The 17,161-nt window shown below is 36.5% G+C and overlaps 1 protein-coding gene across 1 annotated transcript in view; it reads right to left on the bottom strand.

Moving 5' to 3' along the window:
* Positions 1–17,161, bottom strand: part of SAMSN1 (SAM domain, SH3 domain and nuclear localization signals 1) — a 156,472-nt gene that overhangs the window by 116,993 nt on the left and 22,318 nt on the right. The window contains 3 exon segments of the mRNA XM_045200072.2: positions 5,053–5,139; positions 7,894–7,931; positions 10,609–10,646. Coding sequence (XP_045056007.2) covers positions 5,053–5,139; positions 7,894–7,931; positions 10,609–10,646 — 163 coding nt within the window.

Raw genomic sequence — 17,161 nt, 5'->3', positions numbered from 1 at the left:
TGACCTTGGCACTCTTCTACCAAGAAATGGAGTTCAGTTCTCCTCTTATTGAACTGAGCTGGCCTTACTGACTTGCTTGCCACGGTGGAATTTGCGAACTCCGAGTCTAGGTCAGAAGAAGCTATCTTCTCTGCCTTGGTATTTTGGGATGTTCCTCGGCAGACCCTTCCCGTGTGATGTGTGAGGTGTCCTCTCATCACCTTCTTTTTTTTTTTTTTAATTAATTTATTTATTTATTTATTTATTTTTTATTGTTATTCAATTACAGATGTATGCCTTTTCTCCCCATCACCTTCTTTATTAAAATCTATCTCTTAGCCTGGGAGAAGCTTAAGTGAAATGCAGAAGCCACATACTGGTTTTCCATGTGACCATCCCAGCTGAGCACAGCCTTCAATTATCCCAGAACAGACACCAGGCATGTCAGTGAAGAAGCCTCCAGATGATTCCAGCCACCAGACATTTAAGTCCTCCCCAGTCATTCAAGTCCTCCTAGATGGAGCCTCAGACATCCTGAAACTCTGCCCTGACTGGATTCCTGACCTCCAGCCCCCATGAGACTAGTAAAATGTTATTTGATGTCATTAGTTTTGGGGTGGTTTGCTTGCAGCAAGAGGGTAAGAGCACACATGAACTACATAAGTGGGTCACAGTAAGAGTGTGCATCAAAATACACCGTACAACAAAAACATTCCAACTGCTCCCCAAAAGCAGAGGCAGGAAAAAATGAGGCCAAGTAAACAAAACAAAACAACAACAGTATTTCTAATCAGCCTCTAGGTTATTCTAAGACAGATGCTTCTGACCATACTCAGGTAACTATATTCCTAGTAAGGGCTCCGCTAATGAATTAAATTCATCCCGAGATTCATTTCTATGAAAAACTAGAACTCTGAGTGTTCTCATTCAATTCACAAAACCTTTCTTGGAAATAAAAGAGACCCACTTAGCAGGCACCCTTTGTTTAGTGAGTTTATTCCTACACCATAAGCAGGCATTCAGGTGTGCGATAGGACTTCTCTCCGTCCTTCCTCATGTAGTCCATTCTAACCAGACTTAAGTCACATGCTCTTGGGAAACAATTTTTAAATTAAATTGTCGTTCCTGAAAATTAAACAGAATAGTAAATAAACTTGTAACTTTATACATTTGCCCTCTTGAAAATGAGGGTATCAATCCAATAAAGAAAAAGAATTAATAATGTCTGGAAAAACTAAGCAAAAATATTTATTTACTTACTCTGAATAAGTTGGCCAAATAATAATATTGACTAGAATTCAGGAAAGGTTTCAAACCAATGGTAATTCAAATGTTAAACTTGAAGGACCTAACGTTTCTCCTCTACCAGTTTACTATAATGAATCCTATCAAAACCATTGGTAAAGAAGATTTATTTTTAAAACAATTTGGTGGCAGTATGAGTGGAATTAATACTCTTTTCATTACTAACATGTTTCCTGATCTTACTCAGACCCTGCTTCCTTTACTGACATGATTTTTTTTGCATATTTTCTGTTTTATGGAAAAGTCTACTGCAGTAACATTGTTTAAAAAATCTCTAAATCTCCAAACATGTTCTATTTCCTTTTTAATTTTTTGCTTTGTTTTTATTCTTTGTAGTTTCTGGCATAAAATATGAAAACCCGGTTTTTAAAACTAACTTTACTTAAATCACAACTTGATCTTAGGTAAATTCCAATTTATAGATTTAAAATATTGTTTCAAGGTTGTTTTTTTCCCACAAAATTAAAGCAAAAGTAAATGTAAAGATTTTTAAATTGATTTTAATTTGCTAAAATGAATATTATAAAGAGTTTTCCTGCTTATGATACAATACAATTACTATGAATGACAGGTTAATTTTCCTTGATACCTAAATATGGCCAACTCTTCAGTTATAAAGTCCTGAGCACATAATTTATCTTACATTTATTTTACAGACGTAGTCTCTGTTAATAGCACAGACACACTTTTAGATCAAATTCTTTTTAGGAGAAGGAACTGGTCTAGATAAACTAAAAATGTTATTCTCCTGACACTCAACTCATTCTGATAAATTTTGTCTTAACTGATAAAACACAGTCATGCTATCAAGCTATGTGAATTTGTTCATAAATTAAAATACCAGGCACAGATCCTTTGCCCAATATAGCCTGTGGAGGTTCCTTTCATCAGGCCCCAATATTTTTTAGCACAGCAATCAATGCTTTTAATATGTGCCAGGTTGAAATACCATTCTGAAACTGAAATGGAAAAAAAGCCTAGTTTTTTTTGGGGGGGGGGTCTTGGAGTTTGCAACAGATTCACTAGGAGCTAACGTCATCCCTACCATTTATTTCCCTATATATTTTCTTCTGTTTTATTAAAGCTGTCTTTACAATTTCATTATTAGTGTTCAAGAAAATCATGGGCTGTGGATGACAGCAGCAATGCACCTTCAGCTCTTCATCTCACTGAACTTCACAGGCTGCCCATACTCAGGCATAGACAGTAAACCACTCTGAAGTAATCGTGCAATTAGCAGTTAGAAAGTAGCGCTTAAAATGAGAAAGAAATATTATGGGTTAATATGGAGGGCACTAATTGCTTAGAAATACTCTGAGCCTTCTAAATGAAGCTACTACCCCCATAAAATTCAAGTCTACTGCTTGTGGCCTTCCCTCCCCCACCAAATTTCTCCCTTCAATTTACAATGGCATCAACAGCCTTGGTCTCAGGCCATCAACTCTTCCTAGCACAGCATTAATCCTTAGAAAATGTCCTGTGACTCAGCTGCTACTGCTGAAATGCCAGCGAAACTTCTTAGACACACACACACACACACACACACACACACACACACACACAAAACACACGGTCACTCAAGAATCTGAGAAATACCACAGCTGAGAAAATTTCCGTAGAGGCTATCTTCCTTCTCTGACAAAGTTGACACTACAAATCCTAAGAATCTCACCTAACAACCAAGATTTTTTGCTGCTTTGTCAGAGTAGCTATAATAGAATTACCTGCTATTAATCACAGAATTTTTTAAAACTTCACAGAAAAGTAGTTTTAGAAATTAGAATACTTGAAGAGATTTATGGCCAATCTTATAACTAAAAATATCTATAATAAGTTACACCTTCTTTATCTGTACATCGATATACAATAATCTAAAAATAACATGTTTATTATAGGAATGGATAGATAGATGTTTGGCTAACCTACAGAGAGTGTGCGTGAAGATAGTTGGCATCCGTGAGATGAAGATAGAGTCAAATCAAAACATGATATTATTAAAACATTTTCTATGTTGTATTCAAAAGAAAATACTGTAATTAAATAATCCCCAGTGTTTCACCTATGTATTTTTATAATAGAGAAAATTGTAAATATTTTTAAACTTTAGTTAAAATTATTCACTGAAATGTTATATAATATTTAATAAAATATAAATATTTCAAGGGGAAATGATTATTTTCCTATTTTGTAAAGCCAAGAGCTCTGTTAAAAAAAAAGGCAAAATGTGAACATATACAAATATATGCTATAATTCCCTTTGTCCCAAGATATAAAAATGTTTTTTATTTAAAAATCAGAAACTCTTAAATAATCAATAACTAATATGTGGGGGGGCTCTGGTCATAGGACACCCCCCCCCCCGCCACCACGGATGAGAATAAGTCTACCAAGACATGATCTGCTTGGGGAGGAAAGGTGGCCAGTCTCTCAAAGGAGAAGGGCCAGGAGCCTTTCCCTCAATGGGCTTTTATTGGGTTCAGTTTGCACAGGAATACAGGTAAAGCTCATCAATCATTGTCAGGCGGTTAGGATCAAACAATAGATAAACAAAGAACTCTGAGGAATTATTCTGAGTCAGGGTCAGATAACTAAAGGGCTATAAGACTTTGGGAAACAAACTCATTTCAGGCTTGGACCCTTATCATTTAAATTGAGAGTATTAGCAAAGCAGGTTTCACAGGATTTTATGCATTCTTTCTTAGGCCTGATATCCTCAGGGAACCTGCCCTTTCCAGCACAGGGCCTCACCCACCTCTGGCATTGTTTCAGGCTTAAATCAGGCAGGGGAAGTAAGGCAGCCAAGAGATTAGGAGACTTCCTGCAGACATAATGAGGACTCAGGCTATGTCAAAGCAGAGGGGCGAGGGTCCATCACTCCCTTTTTCTATAGCCCCCCAAGTCCTTCCCTGAGGGCCTCTTCGTGACCCTGCCTGTCTTAGGTCATCCCTCCCTTGAGGAATCTTATCCATCATTGGCTAACTGGTCAGGCTCAGGGCCAAGCAGGGTAAAGTGGGCAGAGGTGGCGCCCCTGCCAGGGAGATAAACTTTGTCTCCTTAGTGGCTTAAGGTCCCAAGGTCTCTGACTCAGCCTTAGCCATGGGGGGTTACAGCTTCTGAAACCAGGCAGGGGGGTTCCCAACACTAATATAATCAAATATTTCTTGTTCAAGTAACACTGGAAAGACAATGCCAATTAAATCAACTTTTTATTCTGTTGTTCATTTTTGTGAACCCTTAAGACTTTTTCATTACCTTCCCAAAGTTAAGTAATTTTAATTTTGAAGTGATTTATTATTAATGAATTTTTATACCTGGCTGTTAACTTGCTTTGGGGAATTTTTAAATTATAAAATGGTATAATTTTGTGTTAGTAGTCAAAGTTATTTCTCTTAAATTTTTAAAGAAAATCTAAACATAACAACTGTTAATATATTCATGTTATTTTTAGAGGCTTATTTCAATGTGCTGATTTTTAATACATTTTAAATTATTTTAGACATTAAAGACTTTCAAATATTATTTGCACTTGATTCTTTGCTTCAACAGGCAACTTAATTAGATTTCATTTCCTTTCTGTATGTCTCTGTGTATCTACACATACATGTTTATATTCTATTAATAATATATATATTTTATTTATTTGTCTTTCTTTTTAAGTAGACCACAATGCCCTGCTTATTTTAATGGACAAAGATGTAAATTTTTTTACCTGCCCTTTAAACCACTTTGGGAAAATGCAAAGTCAGCAGAACTAAATTTAGCAATTACCTTTTAGCTGACAGAGTCTTCTGATGTGGGAATCATTCTCAGGCTTGCAGGGTTCCTGCCAGATTGTGTCATTGACTGTTTTCCTTTCTAAAGTAAAGCAGAGGATTGGTTAGCAGAATTCACAGTAAGTATAAGAAATTTAAAATCAAAACAAATTCTGCACATTGTTGTAACTTGGTGATATGAAACAAAAGTTCTGTGGTCCATTCTAGGATGTTCTAGTCAGTGATGGACACCGCCAGGTGTCCCGTGGGATCCCATTTATTTCCATGAACTACATGAGCACCCAAGTAGAATGCTGCTACTGAAATACCTGATTGTTTTTTAAAAATGATTATGTTGAGAGAACATTGAGCTGTGGTAGATTCAAGATCCTTGAATGGAAAAACCAACATTTGCTCAGTCTTGTCCTCCCAACACCTAGAGAAGGCCCTGGACATGTGTGAATAACTGAACTGCATGGAAATGAAGAATTGATGTTAAGGAATGCAAAGATAAGCAAAGCAGCAAATGGAAACCAATGCTCATATTTGACTAGAGAAAAGGCAATTGATCATCAAGAATCATGTTAGGATAGAAACCTTTGTAGTCTTCTGTGCATAAACTGAATAGCGTGCTATGAGAATGGAGATACCCTTGGAAGATGCAATCATTGATGGTTATCACCTTGGTCTAAATAAGCTTTTCAGAGCTATCCAGGTACATGATTTTGAGAAAAGGGAAAAAGTAGTTTGAGCATTCAGCTCTTAGGTTCTGCAAGGGGGAAGGAAAGGAGAAAAGATATCCTCAACTTTGACAAACTGAATAAAAAATGAATTATTGACTGAATAATCCGCAAGTTTGCCACTGTGAATTTTTCATAATTAGTGACACTCTACATCCTGTAAGGGAAAGAGACATTATCCACTAGCTTTCAAAAAGTAATTTATAGAATTAGAGATTTACTTCAGATTTAAAATACAAACCATCAGTTGCCTTTATTACTGCTATGGATACTAAACTATAGTACAAGTCATGTAATCAAAACGGCATGGTACTAGCCTGAAAATAGTTGTATAGATCGATGGGACGCAGCAGAGAGCCAAGAAATAAACCCACACCTATATGGTCAGTTTATATTGACAACGGAGGCAAGAACGTACAATGGGATAAAGGCGGTCTATTCATTAAACTGTGCCCGGAAAGTTGGACAGATATATGCAAAAGAATGAAAGTAGATCACCTTCTTATACCTTATTCAAGAATGAACTAAAAATGGATTAAAGACTTAAATGGAGGACTCGAAACCATAAAAATCCTAGAAGACAACGTGGCAGTAAAATCTCAGACATTTCTGGTACCAAAATTTTTCTGCTATAGCTCCTCTGTCAAGGGAAACAAAAGAAAGCAAATGGGATTACATCAAACTAAAACATTTTTTTCATAGCAAAGGGAACAATCAAAGAATGAAGAAAAAAAATCTACAAAACAGGAAAACATATTTGACAATGATGCATCTAGTAAGGGGTTAATATCTAAAATTTATAAAGAATTCATACTACTCAATGCCAAAAAAGCAAACAATCCAGTTTTTAAAAAAATGGGCAGAAAATCTGAATAGACACTTGTCTAAAGAGAACATATAGCTGGTCAGTAGACATATGAAAAAATGCTCAATGTTACTAATCATCAGAAAAATCCAAATTAAAAGTACAATGAGATGTCTCTTCACACTTGTTAGAATGGCTATCATCAATAAAACCACAAATGGCCAGTGATGCCAGGGCTGTGGAGAAAAGGGAACATTCGTACACTGTTGGGGAGAATGCAGACTGGTGCAGCTGCTGTGGATAACAGTATGGAGTTCCCTCAAAAGTTAAAAATGGAACTGCCTTATAACCCAGTGATTCACTTCTGGGAATTGATTCAAAGAAACCCCAAACACTAACCCAAAACAATATAAATTGTTTAAACATAAACAATGGGCATCCCTATGTTCACTGCAGCATTATTTACAATAGCCAACCTATGGAAGCAAACCAACTGTATATCAGAGGACGAGTGGATAAAAAAGATGTGGTATCTCTATGCAATGGAATATTACTCAGCCATTAAAGAAAAGAATGAAATCTTACCATTTGTGACGGCATGGATGGACCTAAAGAGTACTATGCCCAGTGAAATAAGTCAGTTAGAGAAAGACAAATACCATGTGACTTATATGGTATTTGACTTATATGGAGTCTAAAGAACAAAATAAATGAACAAACAGAATTGAAACAGACTCCTACATACAGAGAAAGAACTGGTGGTTGCCAGAGGGGTGGGGGTTGGGGCTCTGGGTGAAAGAGGTGAAAGGACTAAGAAGCAAACATTGGTAGTTACAAAACAGTCATGGAAAGTAAATAAAGCATAGAAAATATAGTCAAAATATTGTGATAAATACGTATGGTGCCAGTTGGAAATACTGAGGGGAACACTGTAAATTATGTGATTGTCTAACCACTAAGCTGTACAACTGAAACCGATACCTGTCTGAAATACTGTTGAAAAGTCTTTTGTAATCCAACTATTTTTTTTAATTCTTTTTTATTTACTCCTAGACTCATAAATCTGAAAAGGCATCTAAGAGGTCAAGATGACCTCTCAGAAGAGGTCAATAATCAGTCAATGATTTGTGTTAGCAATTTAAAGTTAGAATGGAATCACATTCACTTTTTTAAAAATTTCCTCTATAAAATGTAAAGAAAATTCAATTTTTTTTTCATTAATCACTCATGGTTGCTTATGTCAGTAGCATAGGAAAAGAACTGTCATGGAAACAGTCCATATCATCTGCATGAGTAATCGGGAATTACTAACCAAATCCTTTGTTTTCAGACATAGCTCTCCAGATTGACCTAGAAACAGATATTTAAGTCCACATTTAATAAATAATAGTATTTTAACCTAACAGAAGTAAGATCATTTAGACATATGTGTAATGCCTTTAACAACAGAAATGAATGCTATTTCTAAGTAAGGCCTACACATAGTCCTGTATTTTTCTGACTGTAAATGGCAAAGTACAGTGAATACAGCATAATCTTGGCTTAAAAATTTCCATTCAATATGGGGAAACTAACATTCATTAACCCCCCCAAAAAGTGGGCCATTTCTACATGAATGTAACTCCAGATAATGAAGTAGATAGAAGTTCTTTTTTAAATAATTCTGTTCAATAATTACAGAAAGAATGAGCAAATTTAATATAGCCATTGTGCAATCAAAACAATAGATCTGGGCAATAATCATCAATTGCTGTTAAAGCTTTTAATTGAAAGGCTGATTTGTAACTTTGTGCTGGATGGATCAACCTGATACCATCTGAACCCACAAAGCAATTTCAGTTACAAAAGTAGAGACAACCAGATATAAGGGTTTCCTTGTAATGCATCAGGAAGTATGTAGTCACTGATGACCCACTTTAAAAAAAAAAAAATATATATATATATATAAACTTGAATCTTGTCAGGCCTCAAGATCTGACTAAAATTTTAAAGGAAAAATAGAGGATAAAAGAGCATGTTTTTAAGAAAATACAAAGATGCAATCAGAAAAAATTTTAAATATGGGAAATTCCTCAGAACAGCCAGCAGAGTTTCAAATAAACAGAAAAAGAAACATAAATTAAGAGGCAAAAATCAAATGCACTGCATGAATCTTGTTTGCATTGTGATTCAAAATTAACTATAAAAATTATCTGATGTTGTCAGAGAAATTTTAACATTGTATATTGGTGATACTAAGTCATTTTTCTCATTTTGTGCTAGTGCAGTAGTGGCATTGCGGTTACTTTTTTTAAGCAGTTCTTGTTTTTAAAAGGTGTATTGAAACATGAAACTATATGTCTGGGATCCGTTTTTAAAATAAACTAGTGAGGGCTGGGGGAAGAGGAGAGGCACATGGGTAGAGATGAACTAAGATTGACTATAAATCTATACTTGTTCAAGCTTGAGGATGTGATTTGATCATTATCTCTTCCTCTGTGTAAAATTTAAATTTTCCATAATAAAATGTCTTAAACTGAAACAGGAGATAAGACTATGCTGACTCGACCATGTTCATCAACTTAAGTATGGGGTGAAAACACACATATCTTATACATATAACTACCTTTGTTATAGCTTGAGTGTATCAACTGTTTATAGTCACAGTAGACATTAAGTTAAACCCAAGTTCACTTTTTTGTTTTTTTAAGCTCAGGGTTGTAAGCAAAACACTGCATATGTGATTTTTCTTCTTTTCTTAACCATTTTATTTATTTTATTTCTAATGCAAAGTGCTTATGACCTTTCTTGGCAAATAGCAAGTGTTCCAAAAAAGCTATTTATAATGTTATAAAGTGAGGTAGGTGCATAACAACATGAGATGTTACTCCCTTCAGGAGAGTGATGGGCAAAAAAAACCAACCCAAGAACTGAAAAGAGTCTTCAATTTTATTTTAAGTGGCTAGAATCTGAGGAGCACTTTAATGGGTTTGGTTTATGTTTGGAAAATCCTAATTCAGTCTGCATCAGGTACTTTCCACTTCATTCATTCTCATCTGCCCCTCCACCTGTTGCTATCCTCCAATCTGCAGAAGCATAAATCGGTCATAACCAATAGCTGTGATTTTTCAGTTTTTGATTTGGTATTAGTGAATTCTTTATTTATGGATAGAATAAACAGCTACATAATTGGGCTGATTTTTAAGACTGAGAAGAACCCTGGGGGGGTGGGGCAGGAAACACTTTTTTTTTTTTTTTACTCCAGCTTATGTTTAAAATGACACTGTAATAGTTTAAGTAGTTAACTGTGACTAAAATATAACTACCCTTGCCTGGCAGGTGCTCTAAGCTGTTAATCCTGCAATTACCTACTTACTACGGATGTATTTTATGTCCTTACTGGGAGAGAGCTTTGAGCATGGAAGGGTGGAAAGAATGAGCAAGCGCGCAATAACTGAGGGAGTGGGGGCTGGGAGAGCAAGGGCTGTGGAGGGGGTGGCTGGAACTGTGTCCACAGAAAATTTCCCATACTGACAATTTAGTCTCAGACCATTCTGGAGTGCAAGGGACCCATTTTTCTGTATCATCAGCAACCAGTGTGGAAATTTCACAATAAACCAACTTGCTGCCCAAATCCCATTACTACAACACGTGTGTGTCACTTCCTCTGGGGACTTGATCAGCTGAATATAAAGCCAAGCCGGACCTAAATAACCCAAATCCCTTTGCAAACACATTTTTATTTGGATTAAAAGAACCCTTCAGAAGATTAATAGATCACTGATAGAAATGTTTTTGAGTGGGCTCCCACTTTAATTTGAGCCTAGTGTAAACACATTTCTTTTTCTGAAAATTTAATTTTCACAGCCTTGTCTACAGGAATATCACACCATATGTTTCCTATGCATCAGCATAAACAGATAAATGGTAGCAGGGTAAAACATACAGAGATTTGTACATGACAAAGTTTAAAAAGCACTTTGACAGAAAAACCACTAAAAGATTACATTTAACTAAGAGAACATAAAATTTTCAAGGTAAATTTGACTGACTTTCTGGTTTTACATTCTCAAAATTAGAAATTTCCTGTAAAATAAAATAATACTACCTCAAAAAATCAGAAAAGGAATTCAATTGTAGTTCATCATCAAATGTAACCCAAATGTAGTTCATTTTGCCTCCTCCTAGTAAAGTGATTGGTATTTTCTCCTTGTAGTTTAGTATGTATCGTAGAATCATGTTTCAAGTTTTTATTTTTTCTCCTTTTATTTTTGCAACATTGAGAAAGGTAGAATGCTTCTTTCATTAACTAGGATTTGTGCTTTCTTCTAAACCCTTTCCAGTCTTTTTTAAAAAAAATCTGCGATTAAATCCTCATAATCTGAACTTTCCATGCCCCATCAGCCCACCAAGACCAAGGGGAGAGATACATACCCAGATATGTTAATTACATTATATAGTGCCTTTCTTTGAGAAGGATGGAAAATAGCCTATCACAATACCCTAAGTGTGTTGAAATATGCCTGCGATTTATTTGGTCTTTTTCTTCAGAGCACTGATCAATGTATAAACCATTACACTTTTTGGAGAATTTGTTGCCACATCTTTCTCTATCCTTAAAAGACTGTACACTGCTCCCAGGCACCTTTAAGGACACTTCAGATTCTCTAGTTACTATTCACTCCCTCCTTCACTTAAAAACCATTTTTGTTTTTGATGTTCAAAGTGCTTTTTGGACATCTACCGCATGGTAGGTAACAGACCATGTTCTGGAGAAGTTTATTTAATATGGTAGGAATTTTTGCATTAAATAATATTGAGGCCAATATTCCACATTTTGCATTAAGTAATATTGAAGCCAATGTTCCATATTCGGGGAAAAACACACTGAAAAGGCTGGGAAGAGTAATGAATAAAAATCAGGAAAGGAAAGTTGGTTTTATTATTCTAATGGTTGATAGTATTAGTCTGAGCAGTGTCAAATCCAAGATGATCTTTCCCCTGTATAGCACCTAAGGGGCCATTTCTCTTATCTCTATGGTGTTTTGTTTTGTTTTCTTTCCATCAATAGCTCTCAAGGACAATTTGAATTACCTATTTCAAGCTGAGTATAGCATCACAGAAAGGCCCATATGCTGAAACAATCAGTCATGAAACTTGAGAAACAGGCTTTGCCAAATTCAAATTCGAATGCCTGTGGACCACCTAGAGGACGATGTCTAGTTGGAAGCCAGTGTGGGTAGAGGTACAGTTGGGGAATCAGACCCTGGGGTGAGTTGGGACATCAACAGAGCTTTGAGGAGTAAAAGGTCAGACTGACCACTCCTTCAATTCTCTATGCTTTGTCATCATATGTCCTAAAATAATCTATAGTTTTATGAAATCTCTACCCATGGTCTTATGAAATTCTTTTTATCTTGGTCTAGACTTTACCCCAGAACCTAATTGTGACCCTTTCACCAAAATCAGCAGCCTCACCAGCTTCCTGAAAGTCATGAGAAAAGAAGATGACCGTTCATTACTATAGTAATATTTTGCTATCATCTGTATTTGTAATTTAGCTAGGAAGGAGCAAGATCTATGTTAACATAATCTATGAAGGCTGGGCCAAATAAGTCTCAATAACCAGAGTCGTTGTCCTGAGTCTAATTAATGTATGTATAGGTGGACATAATATCTAAATTGAGAATTTTGCACTCTTCAGAATAGATTCTACCTCTTTTGAATATAGAGAAGTGTCTGGTCTAGAGATAACCAGTACAAAAGGTAGATCTGTGATAGGAAAAATGGAAAACATCAAATAACTTTTATCATTTTAATCATTCAAATCACAGTAGAGTTGACCCTTGAACAACATGGGTTTGAGCTGGATAGGCCCACTTACATGCAGATATAATTTTCTTCAATAAATATATTCAGCCCTCCATATCTGTGATTTTCCCATGTGTGGAGCCAACAAAACCATTGAAACAGTATTTCAGATCATGCTGAGCAAATTCTGCTCTGTGTGGTGAACACCTGCACGGCAGCTCACATGCTGCGGTTGGGATTGAACCTCACAATGAGCCAGCCTGAAGGTTGACCCCACACATCAACAAGCTGAGAAGACTCAATTACAAGAGGAGGGCTCACATAAAACACACAAGGGAAATTTCTGGAGCACCGAGATCAGGTGTTGAAGGCAACTGTGCCACTGGATCCCACAGAACACGTAGAACATAAAGCCACTCTACCATCACCAGGAGTCACAGTAGATCTACCTAGTACATAAAAACAATACAAAGAGGCAACCAAAATGGGGACACAAAGAAACATGTCCCAAATGAAGGAACAGGAGAACTCTCCAAAAGAAGAGCTCAATGAAATAGAATTAAGCTACTTACCAGATATGGAGTACAAAAAAAATTGTTGTAATGATGCTCAGGGAAGTTAGTGATAACTTCAACAAAGACACAGCAAGCAAAAAAACAAAACCCCAAAATCACATATAAACCATAAAAAAGAACGAGTTAGATTTGAAGAATACAATATCTGAAATGAAGAATACATTTGAAGGAATACACATTATATTGGATGAAATAAAGGATTAAATTAGTAAATTGGAAGACAAGGAACAAAACACCAACTCAGATCAGCAACATTTTTTTTAAAAAAACATTAAAAAATGAGGATAGTTTAAGGGACCTTTGGAACAACATGAAGTGTAACAAAATCTGCATCATAGGGGTACCAGAAGGAGAACAGAGAGAGCAAGGAATCAAGAACCTATTTGAAAAGAAAATGCCTGAAAAGTTCCCTGACATGGTGAAAGGAAAAGACACACAAGTCCAGGAAATGCAGAGAATTCCAAACAAGATGAATTCAAAGAGGCTCAAACCAAGACACAACATAATTAAAATAGGAAAGGTTAAAGACAAAGAGAGAATTTCAAAAGCAGCTAGAGGCAGATAATTAGTTGCCTATAAGGGAGCTCCCATAAAAATGTCATGTGATTTCTCAACTTAAACATTTCAGGTTTGGAGGGATTGGCATGAAGTATTCAAAGTGATGAAAAGCAAAGACCTCCAACCAAGACTACTTTACCAAGCAAGGCTATCATTTGAAACTAAAGGATGAATAAAGAGCTTCCCAGAAAAGAAACAGCTAAAGCAGTTCATTAACACCAAACCAGCAGTATTACAAGAAATATTAAAGGGTTTTCTAGAAGAAGGAGTAGGAGAAGGAGGAGAAGAAGAAGAACAAGAAGAAGAGGAAGGGGAAGGAGAATGGGAAGAGGAAGAGGAGAAAGAAGAAGAAGAAGGAGAAGAAGAAGAGGAAGAAGGAGGAGGAGGAGAAGGAACAGAGGAGCATAGTTATGAAGAATAAAATGACAATAAATATTGTACAGACCTATCAAATATCACTTTAAATGTAGGCTTAAATGCTCCAATCAAAGACATAAGCTAGCTGGATGGAAAAAAAAAACAAGATCTGTACATATGGTGTCTACAAGAAAACCACCACAGAATAAAAGACACAAGCAGACTAAAAGTAAAAGGTATGTAAAAGATATTTCATGAAAATGGAATTTTTTTAAAGCTGGAGCAGAAATACTTATATCTGACAAAATACACTTTAAAGCAGAAGCTATTGTAAGAAACAAAGGACAATACATAATGATAGAGATAGCAATCCAACAAGAGGATATAACCCTAGTAAACATTTATACACCAAATAGGAGCACCTAAATATACAACGCAAATCTTGATGGACAAATAGGGAGAGATTGACAGGGATACAGCCATTGTCGGGTATTTTAACACCTCATTGACTTCAATGGATAGATCTTCTCAGCAGAAAAACCAACAAGGAGACAGCAGCCTCAAACAATACATTAGATCAAATGGATTTAACTGATCCTTCAGAGCATTTCATCCTAAAGCAGCAATATATACATACCTTTCAAGTGTACATGGAATGTTTTCTAGGATAGACCACACTTAGGACACAAAAGTCTCAATAAATATAAGAAGATTGAAATCATATCAAGCATCTTCTCTGACCACAATGCTATGAAAGTAGAAATCAATCACAAGAAGAACATTGAAATCATGCAAAGACATGGAAGCTAAATAACACATTACTAAACAGTTAATGGGTCAACAGCAAGACCCAGGAGGAGATCAATAGATACGTTGAAACAAAGAAAATGATGACACAATAATCCAAAAGCTGTGGGACATTGAAATCCAGTGAACAAAATAAACAAACAAAATAGAAAAAGACTCATAGATACAAAGAAAAAATTGACAGTGTTAGAGGAGTAAGGGGTTGGGGAGCTGGGTAAAAAGATGAAGAAATTAAGCAAAAAAAGAAAAAGAAAAAGAAAACAAGCCACAAAGCACAGTATGGTGATCACCAGAGGGAAAGGGGTGGGGGGAGTCGGAAGAGGGTAAAGGAGATAAATGGAGATGGAGGTAGACTTGACTTTCAGTGGTGAACACACAATGTAATATACAGATGACGTATTACAGAATTGTATGGCTGAAACCTATATAATTTTATCAATGTCACTCCAATAAATTTAATAAAAATTTTAAAAAGAAAGTATTTTGATTCTTGTTTGGGAATTTGTACTTGTGAATGACTGACTGTATGCATTGTTCTATGCATTTTATATAAGAGACTTGAGTATCCTCAAATTTTGGTATCTGTGAGGGTCCTAGGACCAATTCTCTGACGTACCAAGGGACAACTATGGTTAAATTTTGGAGGAGCCAAAGTTGTATGTGGATTTTTTACTATGTAGAGGGTCAGCATCCCTAAACCCCATATTCTTCAAGAGTCAACTGCATTTTTGTATCAGCTTATTATTTCAGTGTGTCACTGTTTCTTCTACCAAGATTAATTCCAGATGACTCACACTTGTGTGCAATTGAGCCTCAAGTATTTGAATTAGGACAGAAGGCATATTATTCCAAAAGAGTGCTTTTATTGACCTGGGTGAAGCCTTGGCTCAGTTAATACAGTGAGGTGTTAGACCCTGCTTAAATATTTGTGGTTGCTGATTGTAGCAAAAGGGACACAATTAGCTTCTGGGCTAAGGTTTGGAGACATCTAGACCAAGACTAAAGGAATTTCATAAGACCATAGATAGAGATTATTTATTTTTAGCACACAGAAGGGTGGGCAAAAGTAGATTTGTGGCTGTTCATATGAAAAATAATTCATGTGGTGAAGGCCAGGGGAGGGGGGTGGAAACTTAGTGGAAGGCAGAAAAGGGGGAAAATAGGGGATACCTGTAATAGTGTCAACAATAAAAAATTTTTAAAGAAAATAATGCAATAATGGATCAATAATGATACAAGAATAGAATCTGTGTTTCACAGATGCACAACTGTAAACATACTATTGCCCACCCTTGTCACAACATTCTCTAGGGACTCCCTACTTTGTTCTGTTTTACTGGAATCCAGCTCTGTTGGGAACCGGCCTGTCTGGTTTCAGAAGCTGTATGGCTAAGGCTGAGTAAAAAGACCTTGGTACCATAAGCCACTAAGGATACAAAGCTTATCTTCCTGGCAAGGGCGCCGCCTCTGCCCCCTTTACTTGACCCGGCTTGGCCCCAGGAAGATGACTGGTTAGACAATGACAGGTAAGATTCCTCAAGGGAGGGATGACCTAAGACAGGAAAGGTTGTGAAGGGGCCATCAGGGAAAGACTTGGGGGCTATAGAAAAAAGGGGTGATGGACACTCACCCTTAGGCTTTGACATAGCCTGAGTCCTCATTCTGTCTCTAAGAAGTCTCTTAATCTCTTGGCTGCCAGTATCTCCCACTTGATTTAAGCCAGAAACAATGCCAGAGGTGGGTGCATCCCTGTGCTGGAGAGGGCGGTTCCCCAGCAGATCAGGCCTAAGAATGCATAAAATCCTGTGAAACCTGCTTTGCTAATACCCTCAATTTAAATGATAAGGGTCCATGCCTAAAATGAGTTTTTCCCCAAGGTTTTAAGGCCCCTTAACTGTCTGACCCTGACTCAGAATAAGCCCTCATAGTTTTTTTAATGTTATCTATTATTTGATCATTACTGCCTGACAACGATTGAGCTTTACGTGTATATGTATATATATACACGCCCTATATTCCTATGCAAATTGAACCCAATAAAAGCCCATTGAGGAGCAGACTCAAGGCCCTTCCCCTTTGAGAGATCAGCTACCTTTCCTCCCCAAGGAGATCATGTCTTCGTAGACTTATTCTCATCCATGGTAGACAGGGGGACCCTGAGGGTGGAGCCCCCACACACACACAGTTCATCCAATTTTTGCTCATAGTGAATTAGCTTAGGTTTGGGGATCTTTTATTGAAGGGTATCCTTGTAATAAATACTTTGAAACTATTTTGAGCTAAAACTTCCTTTTAATCCCTGTTAAAATGAAAGAATTAAGGTAGTTCTCCTTAGGCAACTTGCTTCCTACAAGAGGGTAGGAGTCAAGCATTAAATGCTTGTCTGAAGTGTGATTATAGAAGGAAAGGGATTACTGAAGCAGCTCAATATTTACTTAACTAGAATAACAGGTCTGCTCCCTGGGTGTTGACAAGCTGCGGATTACTGCTGAA

This window comes from Desmodus rotundus, chromosome 2, assembly GCF_022682495.2.
Source record: "Desmodus rotundus isolate HL8 chromosome 2, HLdesRot8A.1, whole genome shotgun sequence".
NCBI lineage: Eukaryota > Metazoa > Chordata > Mammalia > Chiroptera > Phyllostomidae > Desmodus > Desmodus rotundus.
The sequence above is the reverse complement of the archived record's forward strand: the minus strand, read 5'-3'. Positions and strand labels throughout refer to the sequence as shown.